Source organism: Ahaetulla prasina, chromosome 2, assembly GCF_028640845.1.
Source record: "Ahaetulla prasina isolate Xishuangbanna chromosome 2, ASM2864084v1, whole genome shotgun sequence".
Lineage (NCBI taxonomy): Eukaryota > Metazoa > Chordata > Lepidosauria > Squamata > Colubridae > Ahaetulla > Ahaetulla prasina.
The window spans coordinates 31,635,335-31,659,673 of record NC_080540.1 but is presented as its reverse complement, the minus strand read 5'-3'; the positions used below and the strand labels follow the sequence as shown (position 1 = coordinate 31,659,673).

Below are 24,339 nucleotides of genomic sequence, written 5' to 3'. Positions count from 1 at the left end.
CCAACCCCCATGTCTCATGTGAACAGTTGCTTACCCTGTATATGTTTAGGGTGTGTTTTGGGAATCTGCCTGCATGTAATTTGGTTCTTACAAAGCAAACCCTAGAGAAAGGGAACATCCAAAGCAGGTCATTTTTTGGCATTTCATTTTTTTTCAAGTGAACTTTCATGTTTTTAGAATAGAATAGAATAGAATTTTATTGGCCAAGTGTGATTGGACACACAAGGAATTTGTCTTGGTGCATATGCTCTCAGTGTACATAAAAGAAAAGATACGTTCATCGAGGTACAACATTTACAACACAATTGATGGTCAATATATCAATATAAATCATAAGGATTGCCAGCAACAAGTTATAGTCATACAGTCATAAGTGGAAAGAGATTGGTGATGGGAACTATGAGACGATTAATAGTAGTGCAGATTCAGTAAATAGTCTGACAGTGTTGAGGGAATTATTTGTTTAGCAGAGTGATGGCCTTCAGGAAAAAACTGTTCTTGTGTCTAGTTGTTCTGGTGTGCAGTCCTCTATAGCGTCGTTTTGAGGGTAGGAGTTGAAACAGTTTATGTCCAGGATGCGAGGGATCTGCAAATATTTTCACGGCCCTCTTCTTGATTCGTGCAGTATACAGGTCCTCAATGGAAGGCAGATTGGTAGCAATTATTTTTTCTGCAGTTCTAATTATCCTCTGAAGTCTGTGTTTTTCTTGTTGGGTTGCAGAACCGAACCAGACAGTTATAGGTGCAAATGACAGACTCAATAATTCCTCTGTAGAATTGGATCAGCAGCTCTTTGGGCAGTTTGAGCTTACTGAGTTGTTCACCTGTTAAGAGTTTGTCTAAACCCTCTTGCAGGTAAAAGCAGATTTAGATTTTTTATAAAGCAAGCCATACTTTCTGAGAAAAAAGCAACTGAAAATTATGCAAAATGCATTTATTCAAAGTTCCATGGCCATGATGGACGCAAGTCCCAAAGTTTGTAGCAAACACAGATTCACACACAGGGATTAAGTGCAAAAACACTTCTTTCCTTTGGAATGTGGGTTCCTTACAGTTAAATCTACTACTTTCTAATTAATCTCAGATATACCATAGAAATTGGAAGCCATTTGTATCATCCTCTGCTGGAGACAAAAAATTGGACAGAGATGGCTGAAAGACTTCCCTGACCTGTAGCAACAGGAATGGTACTATGAATGGAAAGGTGTTTGGACATCCACAAGATTCCCTGGATCCATTTGGAAGACAGAGAAAGAATGAAAAGCCAATCTTTAGCGAGTGAGGGAACTGGAATAAGCCCTTTTGGTGTTCACCATGTGAGCTGTGGGGAAATCTCGGCAAGAACTGGGCAGAAGATCTTGGAGGAGACAACCACCCTTTCAGAAGTTCAGCTCTGGAACTTCAGGAGCTTCCAATACAAGGAGGATGAAGGTCCCCGAGGACTTTGCAGCCGACTCTACTACTTTTGTGGTCAGTGGTTGAGACCAGAAAAGCACACAAAAGCACAGATGCTGGACCTGGTTGTTCTGGAGCAGTTCCTGGCTCTTTTGCCCCTGCAGATGGAGAGCTGGGTACGGGAGTGTGGAGCAGAGACCAGCTCCCAGGCGGTGGCCCTGGTGGAAGGCTTCCTCCTGAGCCAGGCGGAGGAGCAGAAGGAGAGGATTGACTGGCAGGTGAGAGACCTTCATTTGGGAGCTCAGGACTGGTTAAATACAATAAGCAGTATTTTTGATTTCTTAGCCCTTGCCTAGAAGAATCCACTTCTTGATTTGTATTGCCCATTTATTCCTCTTCTTGTTTCCTGCCTACTTTTTCAAGTCCTTCATCAGAGATCTTAAGAGAAGGAGGCATCCATCAAGTTCATCTGCAGAAATGTTTTTCAGGAGGATCTCTCAGGATGATCCAGATCAAGACACTATCACAGGTAATACAAGGCTCTGCCATTCCCCAGAGAGATCTCAGCTATCTCATCTTCTGTATATCTTTCTTCTATAGAACACCACCTCCTACATTACGAATTATGCAGTGCAAATTCTGTCTCCCTCACAGGGACAGATAGAAGGAAGTTGACCCTTCCTGAATATGGAGCTGAAACAGTGGTTGAAACTCCAGTTCAGGTAATTGTATTCTCCTTTTCCTTCAGAAAGTCAGAGGTAGTGTATACATAATCCTGTTTCTTTCCATTAATGTTTTTTAAGACCAATACTTTAAAAAAGTGCTACTTGTTGCCAATTATTATTACAATAATTGTAATTATGTAATTACTCTAACACCTTTTCAAATAATCCATCATGATGCTCATTCTTTTTGTAATTCTTTGACTTGCATCTGTTCAAGAATGCTCAAAAATAATTGAATATTCACACTGGCAAATTACAATTATTTTAAAATGTTTTATTTACAATCAGTGATAAGAAAACTAAGTGGAGCAGATTAAAAGATAACACTATTAAAATCTAATGTGAGTTAATAGAAATTCTCAAAGTAAAAATTTTTCTGAAAGGGCACATAATCGAGGCACTTTTGGCTTACAAAGTAAATTCCAATGCCTTGATTTGTGCTTGAATTTGAGGCCAAACAATCCAGCTTTGGAAAAGCTAAATATGTCCTCCTTGGGAAATTTCTTCTGCTTTGTTATCTTCCATTCAGTCGATGTCTCAGACATTCATTCAATCAAAACCTTTTATCTGTTTTCTCATCTAAACCCTGGAATGCTACTGAGCAGAGCCATTTACCTTAGTGCATAGTTTTGCTTTGGGAATTTTTTTCTACAATTCCTCCTGGACCTTCTGTGTATTCTTTTTCCCTGTCAGGAGGGTCTTGTCTCCTTCGAGGAGGTGGCTGTGTATTTCTCCGAGGAGGAATGGTCTCAGCTGGATCCTGACCAAAAAGCTCTGCATTGGGAAGTCATGCTGGAAAATTACAGGAACTTGGCCTCTCTTGGTAAGGGTTTCCTTTTGTCCAATCGGAGCGTTCAGGAAGACATTTTGTAATTATAGGCTATTTCTGATTATTATTAATTATTATTATAACCAAAAATGTGCTATTTTCAGAGTTATGATTCATGCATATAGAAATTATTATTGCTGTTGTTGCTCTTTATGTCATGCCATTGTAAGCATGCAAACATGCGATATATTTGGAATCTGGCAAATCTCAGAAGGCAATTATTATAAATTCTGACAGATTGATCTTTTCCCTAACTTTGCTATTGTTTTTATTGCTGTTCTCTTTTGAAGGTGATAATGGGCAGGACCATAAAGACTCTAGGGAATCATTCCGAGTGTTCAGACATGGAGACGTAACGGAGAAGCCTGAAATGCAAATGAAATTCCAGAGGCAGGAGAGAAATCAGTCAAATAATTGGAATAAGGAAAGCTCATCTTCCACTGATGCTCAGATGCAGTTTCTGGAGCAACCAAGAAAAATAAAGAAAAAATATATTGGGAAAGGTATAAGACTATCCAAAGACACATTCGATGTAAATGGACAGTATCTGACCCAAGCCAAAGGACAAGATTGTACATACACAGACAATGGAAAACAGTACAATTGGACTTTCACATTTTCTCAAGAAAATGGGTCTCTTACATCCCATCAAAACATCCACACAGAGGAAAAGCCATTTAAATGCATGGAGTGTGGAAAGGGCTTTAGTTGCAAGAGTAGTCTTACTTCCCACAAAAGGATCCACACAGGGGAGAAGCCATATAAATGCATGGAGTGTGGAAAAGGTTTTAGGTGCAACAGTAGTCTTACTTCCCATAAAACGATCCACACGGGGGAGAAGCCATATAAATGCATGGAGTGTGGAAAAGGCTTTAGGTGCAAGAGTAGTCTTACTTCCCACAAAAGGATCCACACAGGGGAGAAGCCATATAAATGCTTTGAGTGTGGAAAGGGCTTCTGTGACCATAGTAGTCTTACTTCCCATAAAAGGATCCACACAGGGGAGAAGCCATATAAATGCATGGAGTGTGGAAAGGGCTTCAGCAAATCCAGTAGTCTTACTTCCCACAAAAGGATCCACACAGGGGAGAAGCCATATATATGCATGGTGTGTGGAAAGGGCTTCAGCAAATCCAGTAATCTTACTTCCCACAAAATGATCCACACGGGGGAGAAGCCATATAAATGCTTGGAGTGTGGAAAAGACTTCAGAATACATAGCGATCTTACAACCCATAAAAGGATCCACACAGGGGAGAAACCATATAAATGCATAGAGTGTGGAAAAGACTTCAGAATACATAGTGATCTTACAACCCATAAAAGGATCCACACGGGGGAGAGGCCTTACAAATGCATGGAATGTGGAAAGACTTTTACTCATAACATTCAACTTGCTTCCCATACAAGGATCCATAGAGAGGAGAAGCCATATAAATGCATGGAGTGTGGAAAGGGCTTCCTTGTAAATTCATCCCTTATGAGACATAAGATGATTCACACGAGGGATAAACCATATAAATGTATGGAGTGTGGAAAGACCTTTAGTCATGACATTCAACTTACTTCCCATAAAACGATCCACACGGGGGAGAAGCCATATAAGTGTATGGAGTGTGGAAAGAGCTTCTATTTAAATTCATCCCTTATGAGACATAAGAGAATTCACCCAGGGTATAAACCATATAAATGTATGGAGTGTGGAAAGACGTTTAGTCGTTTCATTCAATTTACTTCCCACAAAAGGATCCACACGGGGGAGAAGCCATATAAATGCATGGAGTGTGGAAAGGGCTTCAGCCGACCCAGTATGCTTACGTCCCATAAAAGAATCCATAGAGATGTGGAGCCAATTTCTGAAATAAAAAGAGATCTGGGTGAGAATGCATGCTAATTTAGCAGGTTAAATCTATGGATTTTCCTATTTCATTGACTGAACTCAGAAAGGAAGATTTTTTTGAGTTCGGCCCTCTCAACTGGCAGCCCCAGAGAGAGATGGATTCATTAATTAAAATGAAAACAATGTATATATTTCATTTTAATTATAAACGATGAATTTTCAGAATAGAATAGAATAGAATAGAATAGAATAGAATAGAATAGAATAGAATTTTATTGGTCAAGTGTGATTGGACACACAAGGAATTTGTCTTGGTGCATATGCTCTCAGTGTACATAAAAGATACCTTCATCAACAATCATAAGGTACAACACAATGATAGTCGTAGGGCACAAATAAGCAATAAAATCATATTTGGAAACAGTATAAATCATAAGGCTACAAGCAACAATGTTACAGTCATACGGTCATTAGCAGAAGGAGATGGGTGACAGGAACGATGAGAAGATTAATAGTAGTGCAGACTTAGTAAATAATTTGACAGTGTTAAGGGAATTATTTGTTTAGCAGAGTGATGGCGTTCGGGAAAAAACTGTTCTTGTGTCTAGTTGTTCCGGTGTGCAGTGCTCTATAGTGCCATTTTGAGGGTAGGAGTTGAAACAGTTTATGTCCAGGACGTGAAGGTATTTGTATATATATTTTTTAGAAATAAATTTCTGCTCCTCATGAGCGGCCACTGCCTGCATTTTTAGAGGTGCTGCTTCTGCTATTAAATTTTAACCTTCATGTGTAACTTGGTTTTTTTCTTTCTATTTTTACTTTTACTTTGGATGAGTAGATTACATGTTAATTGCCAGGTTGAATGCTACTGTCCAATACACTCCCTTGATGAACTACAATTAAAGACTTATTGCCTTCAAGATGAAAATTCATCTGAGTTACCACTTTCATCTGATTTATTGCATGGAACGACCATGGCAAAGTTCAGTCTTTTGTCCTGAAGTAATTTTAGCCATTTTTGGCTTTTTGATTAGGTATTGAAAAGGTTAGGGGAATTATTACTAATTTATTGAAAAGGCTACATTATTTATTGTAATTATTTATTGACATTGCTATATAAATTTTGAAGAACTTTAGTATTTCATTCAATTTTCCTTGTACATACTGTTCCTTAATTCAAGATAAGGAAAATGAATTTTGATCTAAGAAACAGTGTTGCTTGATATTGAACATTGCTTAAAGATAATTTATTTGGTATACTTTATATCGGCCATGAAGTCACTGAAATTTATTAAGAATCAGCGAACTGATAAAAAAATTCTACAATTAATTATTGAATTTTAAAATGGAAGAAGAAACTAAAGGAAACTATGATAACATGGGCAAAAAATTTCAGGCACACCATAGAACTAGATAATTGGCAAAAACTATGGGAAAGAAATTATAGGTTGACGATGTCAGCAGCGTATAAAGAAAATTGATACCAAATGTTTTATAGATGGCATTTACCGCCAGCAAGATTGGTAAAAATGTTCCCAAATAGGTCACCAGGATATTGGAAATGCAAACAGACACAGGGAACGTATTATCACATGTGGTGGACCTGTCCGTCAGCGAAAAAATATTGAGCAAAGATAAAAAAGTGGCTAGAGGAAATGATTAAACAACAAATAGACCTAAAGCCAGAATTATTTATATTAGGCATACTAACAGGGAAATACAATAAAAGAATTCAGTATTTAATATTACATTTAATAACAGCGGCCAGAATTACATATGCACAAAACTGGAGAAATGAAAACATACCCACAGAGGAAATTGCAATAAAATATTAGATTACACCGAAATAGACAGGATAACAATGGAAATTAAAGATAAAGAAGAAACAGACTACTGTTTAATATGGAATATAGGGTATCATTGGTTAGATAATAGATGCAAAGGTTAGAAAATTAATGATGAAAGACGATCAACAAACCAGAAATAAATACAAATATAAAGCTAGATAGAAGAATACTTACTGTAAGTAATATTAGAGGTGGACTGTACAAAAGTGTAAATTAAAATATATAGCATGATAAATATATAGAGCTCTATGTTAGAATATATATACATACATACATACATACATACATACATACATATTGCTGTTGCAAAGTTGAAACTGATGCAAAATGAACAAAAATGTATAATAAAAATATGTTTTTAAAAAAAGAAAGAAAGCAAAGGAAGGGGGGAGAGAAACACAAAGAAAAAAAAGAAAAGATAAAGAAGGAAAAAGAAAGAAAGAAAAGAAAAAGAAAGAAAGAAAAGGGAAACAGGATTTTAATGTCCAACTTTTTATGGAGAGTTTTGAGTAGAAAATGCTCTTGAATTTAAAAACCACAAAAAGTCTTTTGATGAATTTGATGCAATGGCTAAAAATTTAAATGAAAGAGCACCAAAAATGAAAAATTTGCAACAGGGTTAAACCAAATGAAGGAAGATGTTAAAAGTATTCATATAAAAACAGAAAAGTTAGATATGGAAATGGGAGCAATGGAAACCAATTTATTACTATTGGATTTGAAGGAGTAAGAATTTTATCTGAGAATCAGGTTTGCCAAAAATGTGGAAAAAGGCACTAACATAAAATATTTAATTAATTGTAATATGACCACTAGATTTCTTATGCTTATAAAATACTACCTGAGGGTGAACATGGAAGATGAACATGTTAAAGACAGTATGGTGAAATGGGAGAAAAACGGAGAGAGCACACAGCCCTGAGGAGCACCTATGCTAATTGCCTGGGTACTAGTTGTAATTTTCCCAAATTACACCTGTTGCTTCCTAGCTATCAAAAGGCTGATTATCCACTTAAAAGTATCAACAGGCATATTGAACTGAATCAGTTTAGAGTGAAGAATTTCTGGAGTGTTGGTATGCTGAACTGGAGTGTACAAAAAGGACCCTGGCATAGGTCCCTGGGAATTTAATATATTGCAGGGTGTAATGCAATGTTGAATTGACAGCGTCATCTGCCGATCTATTTGCTCGTTAGACAACCTGCAAGCGGTCTATCGGTGGATCTGTGATGACTTTCAGGTAACCTCTCAAAAGTCTTCATAACTACAGATGTCAGAGCAACTGGCCTGGTCACAGTTGGTCATTTGTTCGACCCAAGCTTTCAAGCAAGAGGGAGTCACTCTGTCTGTACTTTTCCAATCTTTTATCTATGAAATAGAGATCTATGAAATAGAGATTTCCTGAGCTCACCAGATGTTGTGGGGGGGGGGCTGAGGGATTGAGATAGATGTAGGAAAATTAGCTACAGTTGGTGTGTTTGCGTTGGAGTAGGTAACAGTAGAAAACAGTGATCTCCTCTCAAACCTAGAGTAGAACACATTCAGGTCATCTGCCAGTAGATGATTCTCTTCAGTAAGGCAGGGAGATCTGCTGTTCTTAGCCTTTTCCATGGGTGAACCGGTAGTGATAAAAACTACTGGTTCAGGTGAACCAGTAGTAAAAAAAAGCTACTGGTTCCTGCAATCCGGTATTTCCAACGATCAGCTGTGCCGCATGATTTAAAATTGGTAGGAAGCAGGAAATCCTGCTTTCTAGTGAATCTAAATCGCGTGGCACAGCTGTTCCCTCCCCTCACTGTTCTACTTAACTTCCTAATGATGTTAAAGATGGCGCCGACGAAGGCTGCCTCGGTGAAATGCTCTCTAATTGTTTCTTTATTTCTAATTGTTCTCTGTGACTCACTACGGATTTCCTACTCACGAGACCATCTGCTAAAAATTAAGGAACATTTCTTTAAGGAGCAGCTTTCTTTAATCTCACCCCCGCCTGTCTTTACAAACACGGAGGAGATTCTAACACAGGAGGAGGCAATTCCCACGGAGCCATGGATTACTAAAAAAACCAAACAACGGAAACGAAGAAAGAGGGGTAAGTGATCTGGGATCTTAATCAGGCTAAGAACTCGCATTAAAACTCCTCTGCCTTCAATTTTCCTAACAAATATACGCTCACTTGCAAATAAGATGGATGAAATACTCCTCTTAAACAAATACTATTATGATTTTCGCAATTCAGCAGTCCTATGCTTCTCTGAAACCTGGTTAAATGAATCAATTGAAAATAGCAGCCTGAACATTCCAAGGTTTCAGATTGAACGATCAGACAGGATTCCAGAAACATCTGGTAAAAAGAAAGGAGGAGGCTTATGTCTATATATTAATAGAAACTGGTGTCAAGATTTTAATATAATTTACAAATTCTGTGACAACAATTTAGAGACTCTAATTATCAACTGCAAACCTTACTATTCGCCTTGTGAATTTTCCTCATTTCTTCTAATTGTTGTTTATGTCCCACCACAAGCCTGTGTAAACAAGGCATTACGAACTCTAGCTGACCAAATCATGGAGGCTGAAGCCAAACACCCTGATTCACTGGCCATTGTTTTGGGAGATCTAAACAAGGCAAACTTAAGGAAAGAGCTACCAAAATACTTTCAGCATGTCAATTGTCCCACCAGAGGCAAGAATACTCTAGACCATTGCTACACAACACTAAAAGATGCCTATCGGTCTTTACCATGTGCAGCTGTAGGACACTCCGATCATTGCATAATTCACCTTGTACCTGCTTACAGGCAAAGACTTAAAGCCACAAAACCAATAATTAAATCAGTGAAAACCTGGACGGAGGAATCAGAATTAAAGCTACAGGCATGTTTTGACTGCATTGATTGGAATATTTTTAAAGATACCTCTGCAGATCTGGATGAACTCACAGATACTGTAACATCATATGTCAGCTTCTGTGAAGACCTATGTGTACCTACAAGGAACTTGCGAATACACAGTAACAACAAACCTTGGTTTACATCTAAACTTAAGCACTACGACATTCCAAAGAGGAAGCCTACAGAAAAGGTGATAAAATGCTGTACAATCAGGCCAGAAATGCACTAACAAGGGAGATAAGAGCAGCAAAAAGAAGCTACTCTGAAAAGCTAAAGAATCAGTTTTCAGCAAATGAACCAGCAAACATGTGGAAAACTCTTAAAAATATCACCGGCTATGGCAAACCTCCTTCCCAGGCTGAAGGTAATCAACAACTGGCAGATGACCTGAATGAGTTTTACTGCAGGTTTGAAAGGAAACTACAGCCACCTATCTCCACAACCCCCATCTCAGACACACCAACAACAGCCAAGCCTCCTACAACTGACCCCATTTCATTGGGTTCACAACCCCTAGTGATCACAGAAAAGGAAGTGCAGGACCTATTTCACAGACAAAAGCCAGGAAAAGCTCCAGGCCCAGACAAGATAACTCCTTCTTGCTTAAAAGTCTGTGCTGACCAATTGGCCCCATCTTCACCCATATTTTCAATAAATCACTAGAGATGTGTTATGTTCCTTCTTGCTTCAAACGCTCTACCATCATCCCAGTGCCGAAGAAGCCCACCATCAAGGAACTGAATGACTACAGACCAGTTGCTCTAACATCTGTAGTCATGAAAACCTTTGAAAGGCTAGTGCTTTCCTACCTGAAAACCATCACGGATCCACTGTTAGACCCCTTGCAATTTGCATACCGAGCAAATAGATCAACAGATGATGCTGTTAATATGGCTCTCCACTACATCCTACAACATCTTGAGTCTCCAAAGACCTATGCAAGGGTCCTTTTTGTAGACTTTAGTTCAGCATTCAATACCATCATTCCAGACATTCTTCTAACTAAGCTAAACCAGCTACAGGTACCGGAACAGACTTGTAAGTGGATCACAAGCTTCCTAACAAACAGGAAGCAGCAGGTGAAGCTAAGCAAGACCACATCAAATACCTGTACAATTAGCACAGAGGCCCCCCAAGGCTGTGTGCTCTCCCCACTTCTCTTCTCTCTGTATACCAATTATACCAATATAATTGCTACCAACCTGCCTTCCATTTTGGACCTGTATACTGCACGAATCAAGAAGAGGGCCGTGAAAATATTTGCAGATCCCTCGCATCCTGGACATAAACTGTTTCAACTCCTACCCTCAAAACGACGCTATAGAGCACTGCACACCAGAACAACTAGACACAAGAACAGTTTTTTCCCGAAGGCCATCACTCTGCTAAACAAATAATTCCCTCAACACTGTCAGACTATTTACTGAATCTGCACTACTATTAATCGTTTCATAGTTCCCATCACCAATCTCTTTCCACTTATGACTGTATGACTATAACTTGTTGCTGGCAATCCTTATGATTTATATTGATATATTGACCATCAATTGTGTTGTAAAGTTGTACCTTGATGAACGTATCTTTTCTTTTATGTACACTGAGAGCATATGCACCAAGACAAATTCCTTGTGTGTCCAATCACACTTGGCCAATAAAATTCTATTCTATTCTATTCTATTCTAAGCTGCCTTTTTCCACGCGAAGCGCACGTTTGGTACGTACTGTGGACGCGCATGTGTGCAGCATGTGTTTGAGGTGCATTGCACATGTGCACATAGTGCACATTTGGCACCCACCGTGCCAAATGCACAGCCAGGGAACCAGTAGCAAACCTGTTCAGATTTCCCCATTGCTCCTGAGTCCATCTCTTCACAATTCTTATTATAGGTTTTGCAGCTTTGAGTTACTGCCCATAGCTGCACAAGGGAAAGAGCAGTAACAACCTTTTAATGTGGAATAGGAGTGATCCACTATGTTGTTGTCTCTAATGAGACAGCTAACATGCTGCATATTATATGGACAACTCATGAGTGAGGTCTCTCCGTTAAACTCTGCTAAGACAATTAAGTAGGGAGTCTGGAAATTTCCTTTCTCTACAAAGTACTGTATCTGGGCATCTAGAGTCTACAGTGCGCTGCTTGTGCAAACCTATATAAGCCTCAACCAGGATAAATGAGGAAAACTCTTGTATAGCATAAAAAGGTTTACAGTTGAGGAATAGTGTTAATAATTACCGTGTTTCCTCGAAAATAAGACCCGGTCTTATATTTTTGGGGGCCATCAAGCATTAGGGCTTATTTTCAGGGGAAATAATAATAATAATAATAATAATAATAATAATAATAATAATAATAATAATAATAATAATAATAATAATAATAATAATAATAATAATAATATTTTAATTTGTATACCACCCTTCTCCCGAAGGACTCAGGGCGGTGAACAGGCAGAATAAAACAACAATCAAATACATACAATAAAATATTAATTAAAAAACTTATTTAAATTAGCCCGAATTTAAAATACCTTTAAAATCCCAAAAATCTAATTTATTTATTTATTTATTTATTATTTATTTTTATTTATTTTATTAAATTTCTATACCGCCCTTCTCCCGAAGGACTCAGGGCGGTGTACAGCCAGAATAAAAACACAGAATATATACAATTAAAAGAATTTAAAATGAACTATTACTATACGGCCGATAATTAAAACATTTAAAAATTTAAAATATTATTAAAACCCCAATTTAAAATCAACTATTTATGCCAGTCCTGCTTGAATGAATAAATATGTTTTAAGCTCACGACGAAAGGTCCGAAGATCAGGCAGTTGACGTAAGCCAGGGGGGAGTTCGTTCCATAGGGTAGGAGCCCCCACAGAGAAGGCCCTTCCCCTGGGGGCCGCCAGCCGACATTGCTTGGCTGACGTCACCCTAAGGAGTCACTCTCTGTGAGAGCGCAAGGATGGAAATATGAACAACGCAGGCAAGCTGAGAGACGGTGACACGGAGTGACACCCGATTGGATGTCAAAGTGTATGTCCAGCTATCTGCCATGGGAAGCTGAGTGTTATTACCAGCATCCATTTGATGGTCTATTTCAAACAAGCGTTAATTAAGTGTAACTTTCCTTGCTCATCACCAAAAGATAGTAAGCAAGTGAGGGTAAATTTTGTGAGGCAGGGCTCCTTGTAAACTGCTTTTGTCTTCTAATCTCAGTAGAGCTATAGGAATCTATAGAGAAACGTGTCAGATTCAATCACTAGAGCAGGGGCAGTCAACCTTTTTATACCTACCGCCCACTTTTGTATCTTTGTCAGTAGTAAAATTTTCTAACCACCCGGTTCCACAGTAATGCAACATGTATCGTTGTCTGCGCATGCCTCTCGCACATCGTGGATTGGGTTTGGGGGGGGCGCCAGCTACCAGCTCTGCTTGTCTTTTACAGCTGGGTGGCGTGGGGGGAGATGCGCAAGCTATTCTGGGACGAGGCTCTCTTGTTTGCAGTTGCACTATAGCGCCATTTAGTTTCACTTACGTAACGTGAACTAAACTTATGCGCGGGCAATACAAATAGTATATTTTCAGAAATTTAAATTGTCACAGCGAATTTTATGAAAACCTAATGAAAATGTTTTTAAATAATGCTATGAAATTTTTTTTAAAAGTCAATTAAATTTATAAAAAGGAAAGTGCTTCAATATCGGACAAAACCCCTACCGCCCACCATGAAAGCTGGAACGCCCACTAGTGGGCAGTACAGACCAGGTTGATGACCACTGCACTAGAGTAATACAGTTTCCCATATTCTAATTTCCACCCTCAACATTCCAGTATAAAGTGAAGCATTAGAACAGGGGTGTCAAACTCAATTTCATTGAGGGCTGCATCAGGGTTGTGTTTAACTTCGGAGGGCCGGGTGATGGTGGCTGGTGGTGGGCAAAGTCATGGGTGGTGTGTCCATGATGGGCGTTTGACACAGGCTCAAGATGTGTTTTTCCCCTTCTTTCTTTCCACAGTTCTTTACTATAACCATTTTCCTATCTCTTCTACCAGATATTACAGGCAAACATTTAAGATGTATTCTTCATACTGCACTAATCTTTTTATTTCTAAATTTATACCCCATTGTTTAATACTAAATTGCTTTTCCAGGCAAAAAAGCTATTTATATTATTCTATCTTTATTATTCAACTAATAATAAAAATACAATAGCATCAATAATATGATAATGCAATATCGAATAGCAGAGGTAAATTTCCAAGATAGTAAACAGAAATGGCTGTCAATTATAGATTGTTGATTAAATTGATCTACAGTATGTAAAATCTGGCATTAAAGTGTAGTATTAACGTAGGATGTTGCTAGTTTTCTATCCAGATGAGGTACTTACTTCCAGTCCTCCTGCAGCAATTTGCCAGCCAAAAGCATGCGGCCCATTTTTGCTTGGCAGACTGCCTCTAGAGGCTGGGGAGACCAAAAACAAGCTGCGAAGGGCCTCGTGGGGCCTTCATGCAGCCCGTTTTTGGCTGGCAAAGTGCTGCTGGAGGCCTTGGAGGCCAAAAATGGGCCACAAGGGGGGTATGTGCCCCCCCCAAATCATTTTGGTTGGCAGAGATACTGCTGGCCAGTCCTTTGAAATTTTCAGGCCAGCCTCGCAGGCCAGACTTAAGTACCTTGAGTTTGACACCCCTGTATTAGCAACACAATGAGGAACTTGGATAATTTTGGTAGAAAATTTAGATTGGACCAAAAACATGAAGTTCCTAGGGCAGATAACGGGAGTCAGTCTAAGTTGTGTGCCATATAGTAATGGAGCCAAAGGCTCGGCCTCAAACAGCTTAGTTGCTGCAGGGGTATCTTGATTTGTGAAATAAAGAAATCTTAAAATGCTTAATAATTTAGATGAAAGGGGATGAAAGGGAACTCATCAAATTTGTGTAGGACACCAAGTTAGGGAAGTAGCCAATAATTTAGAAGATATTTAATAATTAAATAAAAATAAAATAAAATAAAAAATAAAAAAATAAAATAAAAAATAAAAAAATAAAATAAAAAATAAAAAAATAAAAAGATATTTAATAATTAAATAAAATAATTTAGAAAAGCTTCTTTTCCAAAAACACCACACTACTAACCAGAGCATATAAAACATTTGCTAGACCAATTCTAGAATACAGCTCGCCTGTTTGGAACCCTCGCCACATCTCTGACATCAATACAATTGAACGTGTCCAGAAATATTTTACAAGAAGAGTTCTCCATTCCTCTGAAAACAATAAAATACCCTATCCCACCAGACTTGAAATCCTAGGCTTAGAAAACTTGGAACTCCGTCGCCTTCGACAAGACCTAAGTTTAACTCACAGAATCATCTATTGTAATGTCCTTCCAGTTAAAGACTACTTCAGCTTTAATTGCAATAATACTAGAGCAACTAATAGATTTAAACTTAATGTCAACCGCTTTAATCTAGATTGCAGAAAATATGACTTCTGCAACAGAATCATCAGTGCTTGGAATACTTTACCTGACTCTGTGGTCTCTTCTCATAATCCTAAAAGCTTTAACCAAAAACTTTCTACTATTGACCTCACCCCATTCCTAAGAGGACCATAAGGGGCGTGCATAAGCGCACAAATGTGCCTACCGTTCCTGTCCTATTGTTTTTCTTTTCTTCTTCCTATATATATATATGCTTATACCTCCTTATATTTACTCATATATGTGTTTATATGCTGTATAATCTTTTTTGTATGATACCTACATATATTGTTGTGACAAAAATAAATAAATAAATAAAAAATAAATAAAATAAGCTCAAGAAGGGCCGTGGTGGCTCAGGCTGTAAGATAGCCTGTTATTAAAACACAGCAGCCTGCAATTACTGCAGGCTCGAATCCCACCAGGCCCAAGGTTGACTCAGCCTTCCGTCCTTTATAAGGTAGGTAAAATGAGGATCCAGATTGTTGGGGGGGCAATAACTTGACTTTGTAAATATACAAATAGAATGAGACTATTGCCTTACACACTGTAAGCCGCCCTGAGTCTTTGGAGAAGGGCGGGATATAAATGTAAATTAAAAAAAAAAAAGATCCAGAAGCTTTTTGACAAGACTGAAATACTGGGCTCTATCCAATAAATTGGAGTTCATTGAGAAAAGTAAGGTTTTAACTAGTATGGTATAAGACCTCCGAGGTCCCTTCCAAGTACGTTACTCTGGATTCTGTATTTTGATTCTCTTGAGTAAGAAGAATTGTACTTCTTGTCTGTTCTTTTGCCCCCTCTATGAAGGGATGATGAAGCTTCCTATAGAACTCTTCCTAAAAGTGGAAGGCTGCACGTGGGTGTGACACTGTCAGAAGTAATTAGATAAATATGACTTCTGTAACAGAATCATCAGTGCTTGGAATACTTTACCTGACTCTGTAGTCTCTTCCCATAATCCTAAAAGCTTTAACCAAAAACTTTCTACTATTGACCTCACCCCATTCCTAAGAGGACCATAAGGGGCGTGCATAAGCGCACAAATGTGCCTACCGTTCCTGTCCTATTGTTTTTCTTTTCTTCTTCCTATATATATATAGATGCTTATATCTCCCAATATTTACTCATATATATGTTTATATACTATATAATCTTTTTATATGATGTTGTGACAAAATAAATAAATAAATAAATAAAATAAATAAAGGAAGGGTTATTGATGGGGGGAAAACAGGCTCCTCCTTTCTGGGCCCTGATGGGAAATGCACCGTTTCCACTATTTGCATAAGCACCTTCCGTGCACACTAGAACCCACCAGGTGAGTCCCTCTAAAAAGAGAACCGTGCAGCGTGCGATTCAGCATTCGGCCACTGGAGGGCGAACGCCAGAGGTGATTTACCATAGGAGAATGGGAGGGAAGTGACCTCACTGGATCTGACGCGGCTCTCCGTCTCTTTTTGCAGCCTTTGAGCTTCGGAGGAGGTTTAAGTGGGTAAGTGGCGTTTGTGAGTGTATGCATGTGTGTGTCTCCGCGTGCAAAGGGGGGGGGCGCAGTGGGGGCTCGTGGTAAAGAAGGAGGGGACAGAAGCGCAGGTTCAATCTTCTGAGTGCTGCGGGTGGAAGAGCCCGGATCCCATGTTCCCCTGCCGCCCCTCTCCACGCAGGTGGCAGGCAGAGGGAAGCGGTGCTCAGGAACAAATCCCCAGAGGGGAGGAAGGGTCCTGCGGAATCCTTCACCCCGCATAGCCTGGAGAAAGCTCCCAGGTCGGAGATGGGGAGAGCTTGGAGGACAAATCTGGAGCAGGAGAGAAGAACATGGGGGTTGCAAGGGAGGAACTGCAGGAGACTGTGCCCACCTTCTCCTTCTGTGCTGGAGGAGACTAAAGGCTTCGATCCTCAAGAGTTCAATTTCTCTTAGGAGGGTGAGTGAATCAGGACATCACCAACTAGTGTGTCTCATGTGAACAGTTGTTAAGCCTGTTTGTGTTTAGGGTGTGTTTTGGGAATCTGCCTGCGTGTAATTGTGTGATTTGGCGCTTACAAAGCAAACCCTGAAGAAAGGGAACATCCAAAGCAGGTCACTTTTTGGCATTTAATTGTTTTTTTAAAGTGAACTTTCATGTTTTGTTCACCTGTTAGAATAGAATAGAATAAAATTTTTATTGGCCAAGTAAATAAATAAATAAAGTGTGATTGGACACACAAGGAATTTGTCTTGGTGCATATGCTCAGTGTACATAAAAGAAAAGATACGTTCATCAAGGTACAACATTTACAACATAAATGATGGTCAATATATCAATATAAATCATAAGGATTGCCAGCAACAAAGTTACAGTCATACAGTCATAAGTGGAAAGAGATTGGTGATGGGAACGATGAGCAGATTAAAAAAAATCTTTTTTTAATTAAATTTTTTTAAAAAATTAATAAATAAATAATAAATTAATTAATTAAAATAAATAAATATATAAATAAAATAAATAAAATAATAAATAAATAAATAAATAATTAAATAAAAATTTAAAATATTTTTTGTTAAAAGTTTGTCTAAACCCCCTTGCAGGTAAAAGCAGATTTAGATTTTTTGTAAAGCAAGCCCTACTTTCTGAGAAAAAAGCAACTGAAAATGATGCAAAATGCATTTATTCAGAGTTCCATGGCCATGATGGACACAAGTCACAAAGTTTGTACCAAACACAGATTCATACACAGGGATTAAGTTCTGTTAACTTAAATTAACAGATTAAATCCTGTACTAGCTCAGAAAAATACTTCTTTCCTTTGGAATGTGGGTTCCTCACAGTTAAATCCACCTCTTTCTAATTAATCTCAGATATACCATAGAAATTGGAATCCATTTGTATCACCCTCTGCTGGAGGCAAAAAATTGGACAGAGATGGCTGAAAGACTTCCCTGACCTGTAGCTACAGGAGTGGTACTATGAATAGAAAGGTGTTTGGAGATCCAGAAGATTCCCTGGACCCATTTGGAGTTGCACTACAGGACAGAGAAAGAATGAAAAGCCAATCTTTAGCGAGTGAGGGAATTGGAATAGGCCCTTTTGGTGTTCACCATGTGAGCTGTGGGGAGATCTCGGCAAGAACTGGGCAGAAGATCTTGGAGGAGACAACCACCCTTTCAGAAGTTCAGCCCTGGAACTTCAGGAGCTTCCAATACAAGGAGGATGAGGGTCCCCGAGGACTTTGCAGCCGACTCCATTCCTTTTGTAGTCGATGGTTGAGACCAGACAAGCACACAAAAGCACAGATGCTGGACCTGGTTGTTCTGGAGCAGTTCCTGGCCCTTCTGCCCCTGCAGATGGAGAGCTGGGTGCGGGAGTGTGGAGCAGAGACCAGCTCCCAGGCGGTGGCCCTGGTGGAAGGCTTCCTCCTGAGCCAGGCAGAGGAGCAGAAGGAGACGATTGACTGGCAGGTGAGAGACCTTCATTTGGGAGCTCAGGACTGCTTAAATATAATAAACAGTATTTTTGATCTCTTAGCCCTTGCCTACCAGAATTCTTTGGCATATGTGGAAATAATTCATGTAGGACATTGTTGTTTTATTTGTGAAAGTCATTCCTTTCCTTCTTTTGAACCTCACTGATGGATTTCTGTGGCTTTGGAATGGTGTTCACAAAAGAAGAATCCACTTCTTGATACAGTATGTATAGTCCATTTATTCCTCTTCTTGTTTCCTGCCTACTTTTCAAGTCCTTCGTGGTGGAGATCAGAGATCCTGAAGGAAGGAGGCATCCATCAAGCTCATCTCTTGAAATGTTTTGCAAGAGAATCTTTCAGGATGATCCAAATCAAGAAACAACCAGAGGTAATACAAGGATCTTCCATTCCCCAGAGAGAACTCAGCTGTCTCATCTTGTATATGTCTTTCTTCTTTAGAACACCAATTCTACATTATGAATTATGCAGTATAAATTTTGTCTCCCTCACAGAGAAGAATAGAAGGAAGGTGGCCCTTCCTGAATGTGGAGCTGAAACAGTGGTTGAAACTCCAATTCAGGTAAGAAGAGGAAATTTATTAGAATTAGAAGTCAGAGGTAGTGTATACATAATCCTGTCTCCTTCCATTAATCTTTTTTAAGACCATTACCTTAAAAAAAGTGCTACTTGTCACCAATTATTATTGCAATAATTGTAGTTGTGTAATTACTCTAATCCCTTTTCAAAGAATCCTTCGTGATGCCCATTCTTTTTGTAATACTTTGAGTTTGATTTGTGCAAGGTTACTCAAAAATAATTCAATATTTACACTGCCAAATTATAATTACTTTAACATGTTTTATTTACAATCAGTGATAAGAAAACTAAGTGTAGCAGATTAAAAAATAACACTATTAAAATCTATAATCTAATCTAATTTGTTATCTTCCATTCAGTCGATGTCTCAGACTAGAAGCAACTTCCTTACAATCTGAGAAGAAGCAGAAGCCAAATCCCTAGCTGAGTTCTCCCAGGACTTACATTAAGGATTGAGGACTGCAGCTTCTTGGTATACCCTGAGCCATTTACTAAGTGCCATATAAAATCCTCCACACAAAGAGATTCCCACATTTCCTTCTGGAAACATAGGAAGGATTGGAGACATTGATATGTGGGGTTTCCAAGGCCAATCTGCCAGTTGATTCTCTCCAGAAGTCTTCTACTGGTGGACGGAGCCAATTACCTTAATGCATAGTTTTGCTTTGGGAATTTATAAACAATAGGACTTTCTGTGTACTCCCTTTCTCTTGTCAGGAGGGCCTTGTCTCCTTTGAGGAGGTGGCTGTGTATTTCTCCGAGGAGGAATGGTCTGAGCTGGATCCTGACCAAAAAACTCTGCATTGGGAAGTCATGCTGGAGAATTACAGCAACGTGGCCTCTCTTGGTAAGGGTTTCCTTTTGTCCAATTGGAGAGTTCAGGAAGAGATTTTCTTTCTGATTATTGTTAATTATTGTAACCAAAAATGTTTTGCTATTTTCAGAGTTATGATTCATTCATATAGAAATTATTATTTATGTCATGCCATTGTAAGAATGCAAACATGCAGCATATTGGGATCTGGCAAATCTAAGGGGGCAATTATTATAAATTTTGACAGATTGATCTTTCCCCCTAACCTTGCTATCGTTTTTATTGCTGTTCACTTTTGAAGGTGATAATGGGCAGGACCATAAAGAGCCTAGGGAATCATTCCAAGTGTTCAGACATGGAGACATCACGGAGAAGCCTGAAATGCAAATGAAATTCCAGAGGCAGGAGAGAAATCAGTCAAATAATTGGAATAAGGAAAGCTCATCTTCCACTGATGCTCAGATGCAGTTTCTTGAGCAACCAAGAAAAATAAAGAAAAAATATATTGGGAAAGGTATAAGACTATCCAAAGACACATTCAACATAAATGGACAGTATTTGACCCAAGCCAAAGGACAAGATTGTACATACACGGACAATGGAAAACAATACAATTGGACTTTCACACTTTCTCAAGAAAATGGGTCTCTTACATCAGATAAAAGTATTCATATGGGAGAGAAGCCAAATAAATCCCTCGAGCATGGAAAAAGCTTCAGTGAAAATAATACTCTTACAATTCATAAAAGGATCCACACAGAGGAAAAGCCATTTAAATGCATGGAGTGTGGAAAGGGCTTCAGCAAACCCAGTAGTCTTACTTCCCACAAAAGGATCCACACAGGGGAGAAGCCATTTAAATGCTTGGAGTGCGGAAAGGGCTTTAGATGCAACAGTAATCTTACTTCCCATAAAAGGATCCACACAGGGGAAAAGCCATTTAAATGCTTGGAGTGCGGAAAGGTCTTTAGTTGCAACAGTAATCTTACTTCCCACAAAAGGATCCATACAGGGGAGAAGCCATATAAATGCATGGAGTGTGGAAAAAGCTTTAGAGTACATAGTGATCTTACATCCCATAAAAGGATCCACACAGGCGAGAAACCATATAAATGCATAGAGTGTGGAAAGGACTTCAGAATACATAGTGATCTTACAACCCATAAAAGGATCCATACAGGGGAGAGGCCTTACAAATGCAGGGAATGTGGAAAGACTTTTACACATAACGGTCAACTTGCTTCCCATAAAGCGATCCACACTGGAGAGAGGCCTTACAATTGCCTGGAATGTGGAAAGACTTTTACTCATAGCAGTCAACTTGCTTCCCATACATGGATCCACACAGGGGAGAAGCCATATAAATGCATGGAGTGTGGAAAGGGCTTCCATGTAAATTCATCCCTAATGAGACATAAGAGGATTCACACGGGGGATAAACCATATAAATGTATGGAGTGTGGAAAAGGCTTCAGTGAACTCGGTAATCTTACATCCCATAAAAGGATTCACACAGGAGAAAGGCCATATAAATGCACGGAGTGTGGAAAGGGCTTCAGTGAACACAGTAATCTTATTTCCCATAAAAGGACTCACACAGGAGAGAAGCCTTTTAAATGCATGGATTGTGGAAGGGTTTTCAGTCAGCGCAGTAGCCTTACCTCCCATAAAAGGATCCACACAGGAGAAAGGCCATATAAATGTGTGGAATGTGGAAAGTGCTTTAGTGAATACAGTAATCTTATTTCCCATAAAAGGACACACACAGGAGAGAAGCCTTTTAAATGCATGGATTGTGGAAAGTGCTTCAGCCGACCCAGTATGCTTACGTCCCATAAAAGGATCCATAGAGATATGGAACCAATTTCCGAAACAGAGAGAGATTTGGGTGAGAATGTATGCTAATTTAGCAGGTTAAATCTATGGATTTTCCTATTTCATCAACTGAACTCAGAAAGGAAGGTTTTTTTGAGTTTGGCCCTCCCAACTGGCAGCCCTAGAGAGAGATGTATGTATTAATTAAAATGAAAACAATGTGCATGTTTTCATTTTAATCATGAATGATGAATTTTTGAATTTATGTATATATTTATTTTTTTTAGAAATAAACTTCTGCTCCACATGAGGGACCACTGTCTGCATTTTAGAGGTGCTGCTTCTGCTATTAAATTTTAACTTTCATGTGTAACTTGATTTTTTTCTTCCTATTTTTCCTTTTACTTTGGATGAGTAGATTACATGTTAATTGCCAGGTTGAATGCTGTTAAATCCAATATACTCCCTTGATCAACTACAGTTAAAGATTTTTATTGCCTTCAAGATGAGAATTCATCTGAGTTATCACTTTCATCTGATTTATGGCATGAAACGGCAATGGCAAAGTTCAGTCTTCTGTCTTGAAGTGATTTTAGCCATTTTAGGCTTTTAGATTATTTATTGAAAAGGTTAGATGAGTCATTGGTTATTTATATATAAGGCTACTTTATTGTAATTATTTAATGAAATTGCTATATAAATTTTGAAGAACTTTAGTATTTCATTCCAACATTGCTTCAAGATTATTTATTTGGTATGCTTTATATTGGCTATGAAGTCACTGAATTTTATTAAGAATCAGAGAACTGTAATCAAGTATTTTTAGAACTACTTGGAATAGGTAACAGTAGAAAACAGTGATCGCCTCTTAAAGGTACAGTAGAACACATTCAGGTCATCTGCCAGTTGATGATTCTCTTCAGTAAGGCAGGGAGATCTGCTGTTCTTCAGGCTTTTCCATGCAGTTGCAGTTTCATTAGCTGAGAACTGATTTTTCAGCTTTTCAGAGTAGCTTCTCTTTCCCACCTTGTCAATAGTTCCTGGCCTGATTATACGAGATCCTATCTCCTTTCCTGTAGGCCTCCTCTTTGGCACAACAAGCCTGCTTAAGCCTTGCCATACACCAAAAATGATTGTTGTGATACATGCACAAGCTCTTGGTAGGCATACAATTATCCTCAGAAAAGCTAATACATGATGTCACAGTGTCAGTAAATTCATCCAAGTCCACTGAAGCAGCTTCAAGAACACTCCAATCTGTGCAATCGAAGCAAGCGTGTAGCTCTAACTTGGCCTCCTCAGTCCATCCCTTCACTATTCTTATTATAGGCTTTGCAGTTTTGAGTTACTGCCCATAGCTGCACAAGGGAAAGAGCAGTAACCACTTTTGAATGTGGAATAGGAGTGATCCAACATGAGACAACTCTAATGAGACAACTAACGTGCTGCATATATATATGAACAACTCATGAGTGTAGTGGCTCTGTTAAAATCTGCTAAAACAATTAAGTAGGGAGTCTGGATATTTCCTTTCTCTGCAAAGTACTGTATCTGGGCACCTAGAATCTACAGTGCGCTGCTTGTGCAAACCTATATAAGTCCTAACCAAGATAAATGAGGTAAACTCTTGCAGAGCATAAAAAGGTTTACAGCTGATGAATAATGTTAATAATTACTGTGTTTCCCTGAAAATAAGACCTGGTCTTATATTTTTGGGGGCCCCAAAAGAGCTTATTTTCTGGGAAACATAGGCAACGCAGGCAAGCCAAGAGACAGTGGGACAGATTGACACCTGATTGTGTATCAGTGTGTATGTCCTGCTATCTGTTATGGGTAGCTGAGTGTTATTACCAGTGCCCATTTCATGGTCTATTTCAAACAGGCGTTAATTATGTGTAACTTTCCATGCTCATCACCAATTTACAGTAAGCAATTGAGGGTAAATTTTGGGAGAAAGCTCCTAAACTGTTTCTGTCTTCTAATCTCAGAGTTATAGGGATCTATAGAGACAAGTGTCAGATTCAATCACTAGAGTAATACAGTTTCCCATATTCTAGTTTCCATCTTCAACATTCCAGTATATAGTGAAGCATTAGAAACACACTGAGGAACTTGGAAAATTGCCCTTAAAAATTTAGATTGGACCAAAAACTTGAAGTTCCTATGGCACATAAGGGGAGTGGGTCTAAGTTGTGTGCCATATAGTAATTGAGCCAAAGGCTTGGCCTCAAGCAGCTTAGTTGCTGCAAGTATATATTGTGGAATAAAGAAATCTTAAAAATACTTAATAATTTACATGAGGGGATATATTGAATTTGCCTACAACACCAGGCTAGGGGAATAGCAAATATCTTTAGAAGATAGGTTCAAGATCCAGAAGGTTCTTGAAAGACTAAAATACTGGGCTTTATCCAATAAATTGCAGTTCATTGGTGAGACAAGTAAGGTTTGACACTTAAATAACAAAAAACAAATACACTAGCACATAATAGGTATATCTGGCTCAACAGCAGTAACAGTAAGAGATCTAAGAGTCCTATAGACAATTAAACATGAGCCAGCAGTGTGCTGCAGCTGCCAAAAGAGCCAATGCAAGTCTTTGGATGCATCAATAGAGGGATAGTATCAAGATCACATAAAGTGTTAGTCCAGC

The 24,339-nt window shown here is 38.7% G+C and overlaps 1 protein-coding gene across 2 annotated transcripts in view; it reads left to right on the top strand.

Annotated features, from left to right (window-relative positions):
* LOC131191910 (zinc finger protein OZF-like) overlaps positions 1–24,339 on the top strand; it is a 136,961-nt gene that overhangs the window by 29,544 nt on the left and 83,078 nt on the right. Inside the window, exons 2-6 of one of the 2 annotated variants that reach the window (XM_058170534.1) lie at positions 1,085–1,673; positions 1,819–1,924; positions 2,050–2,117; positions 2,814–2,943; positions 3,240–5,730. In XM_058170534.1, coding sequence (XP_058026517.1) covers positions 1,197–1,673; positions 1,819–1,924; positions 2,050–2,117; positions 2,814–2,943; positions 3,240–4,843 — 2,385 coding nt within the window. In that variant the 5' untranslated portion in view covers positions 1,085–1,196 and the 3' untranslated portion in view covers positions 4,844–5,730. Of the gene's footprint in view, positions 1–1,084; positions 1,674–1,818; positions 1,925–2,049; positions 2,118–2,813; positions 2,944–3,239 lie in introns of those variants that run through there. The other variant, XM_058170537.1, reaches the window with a different exon arrangement.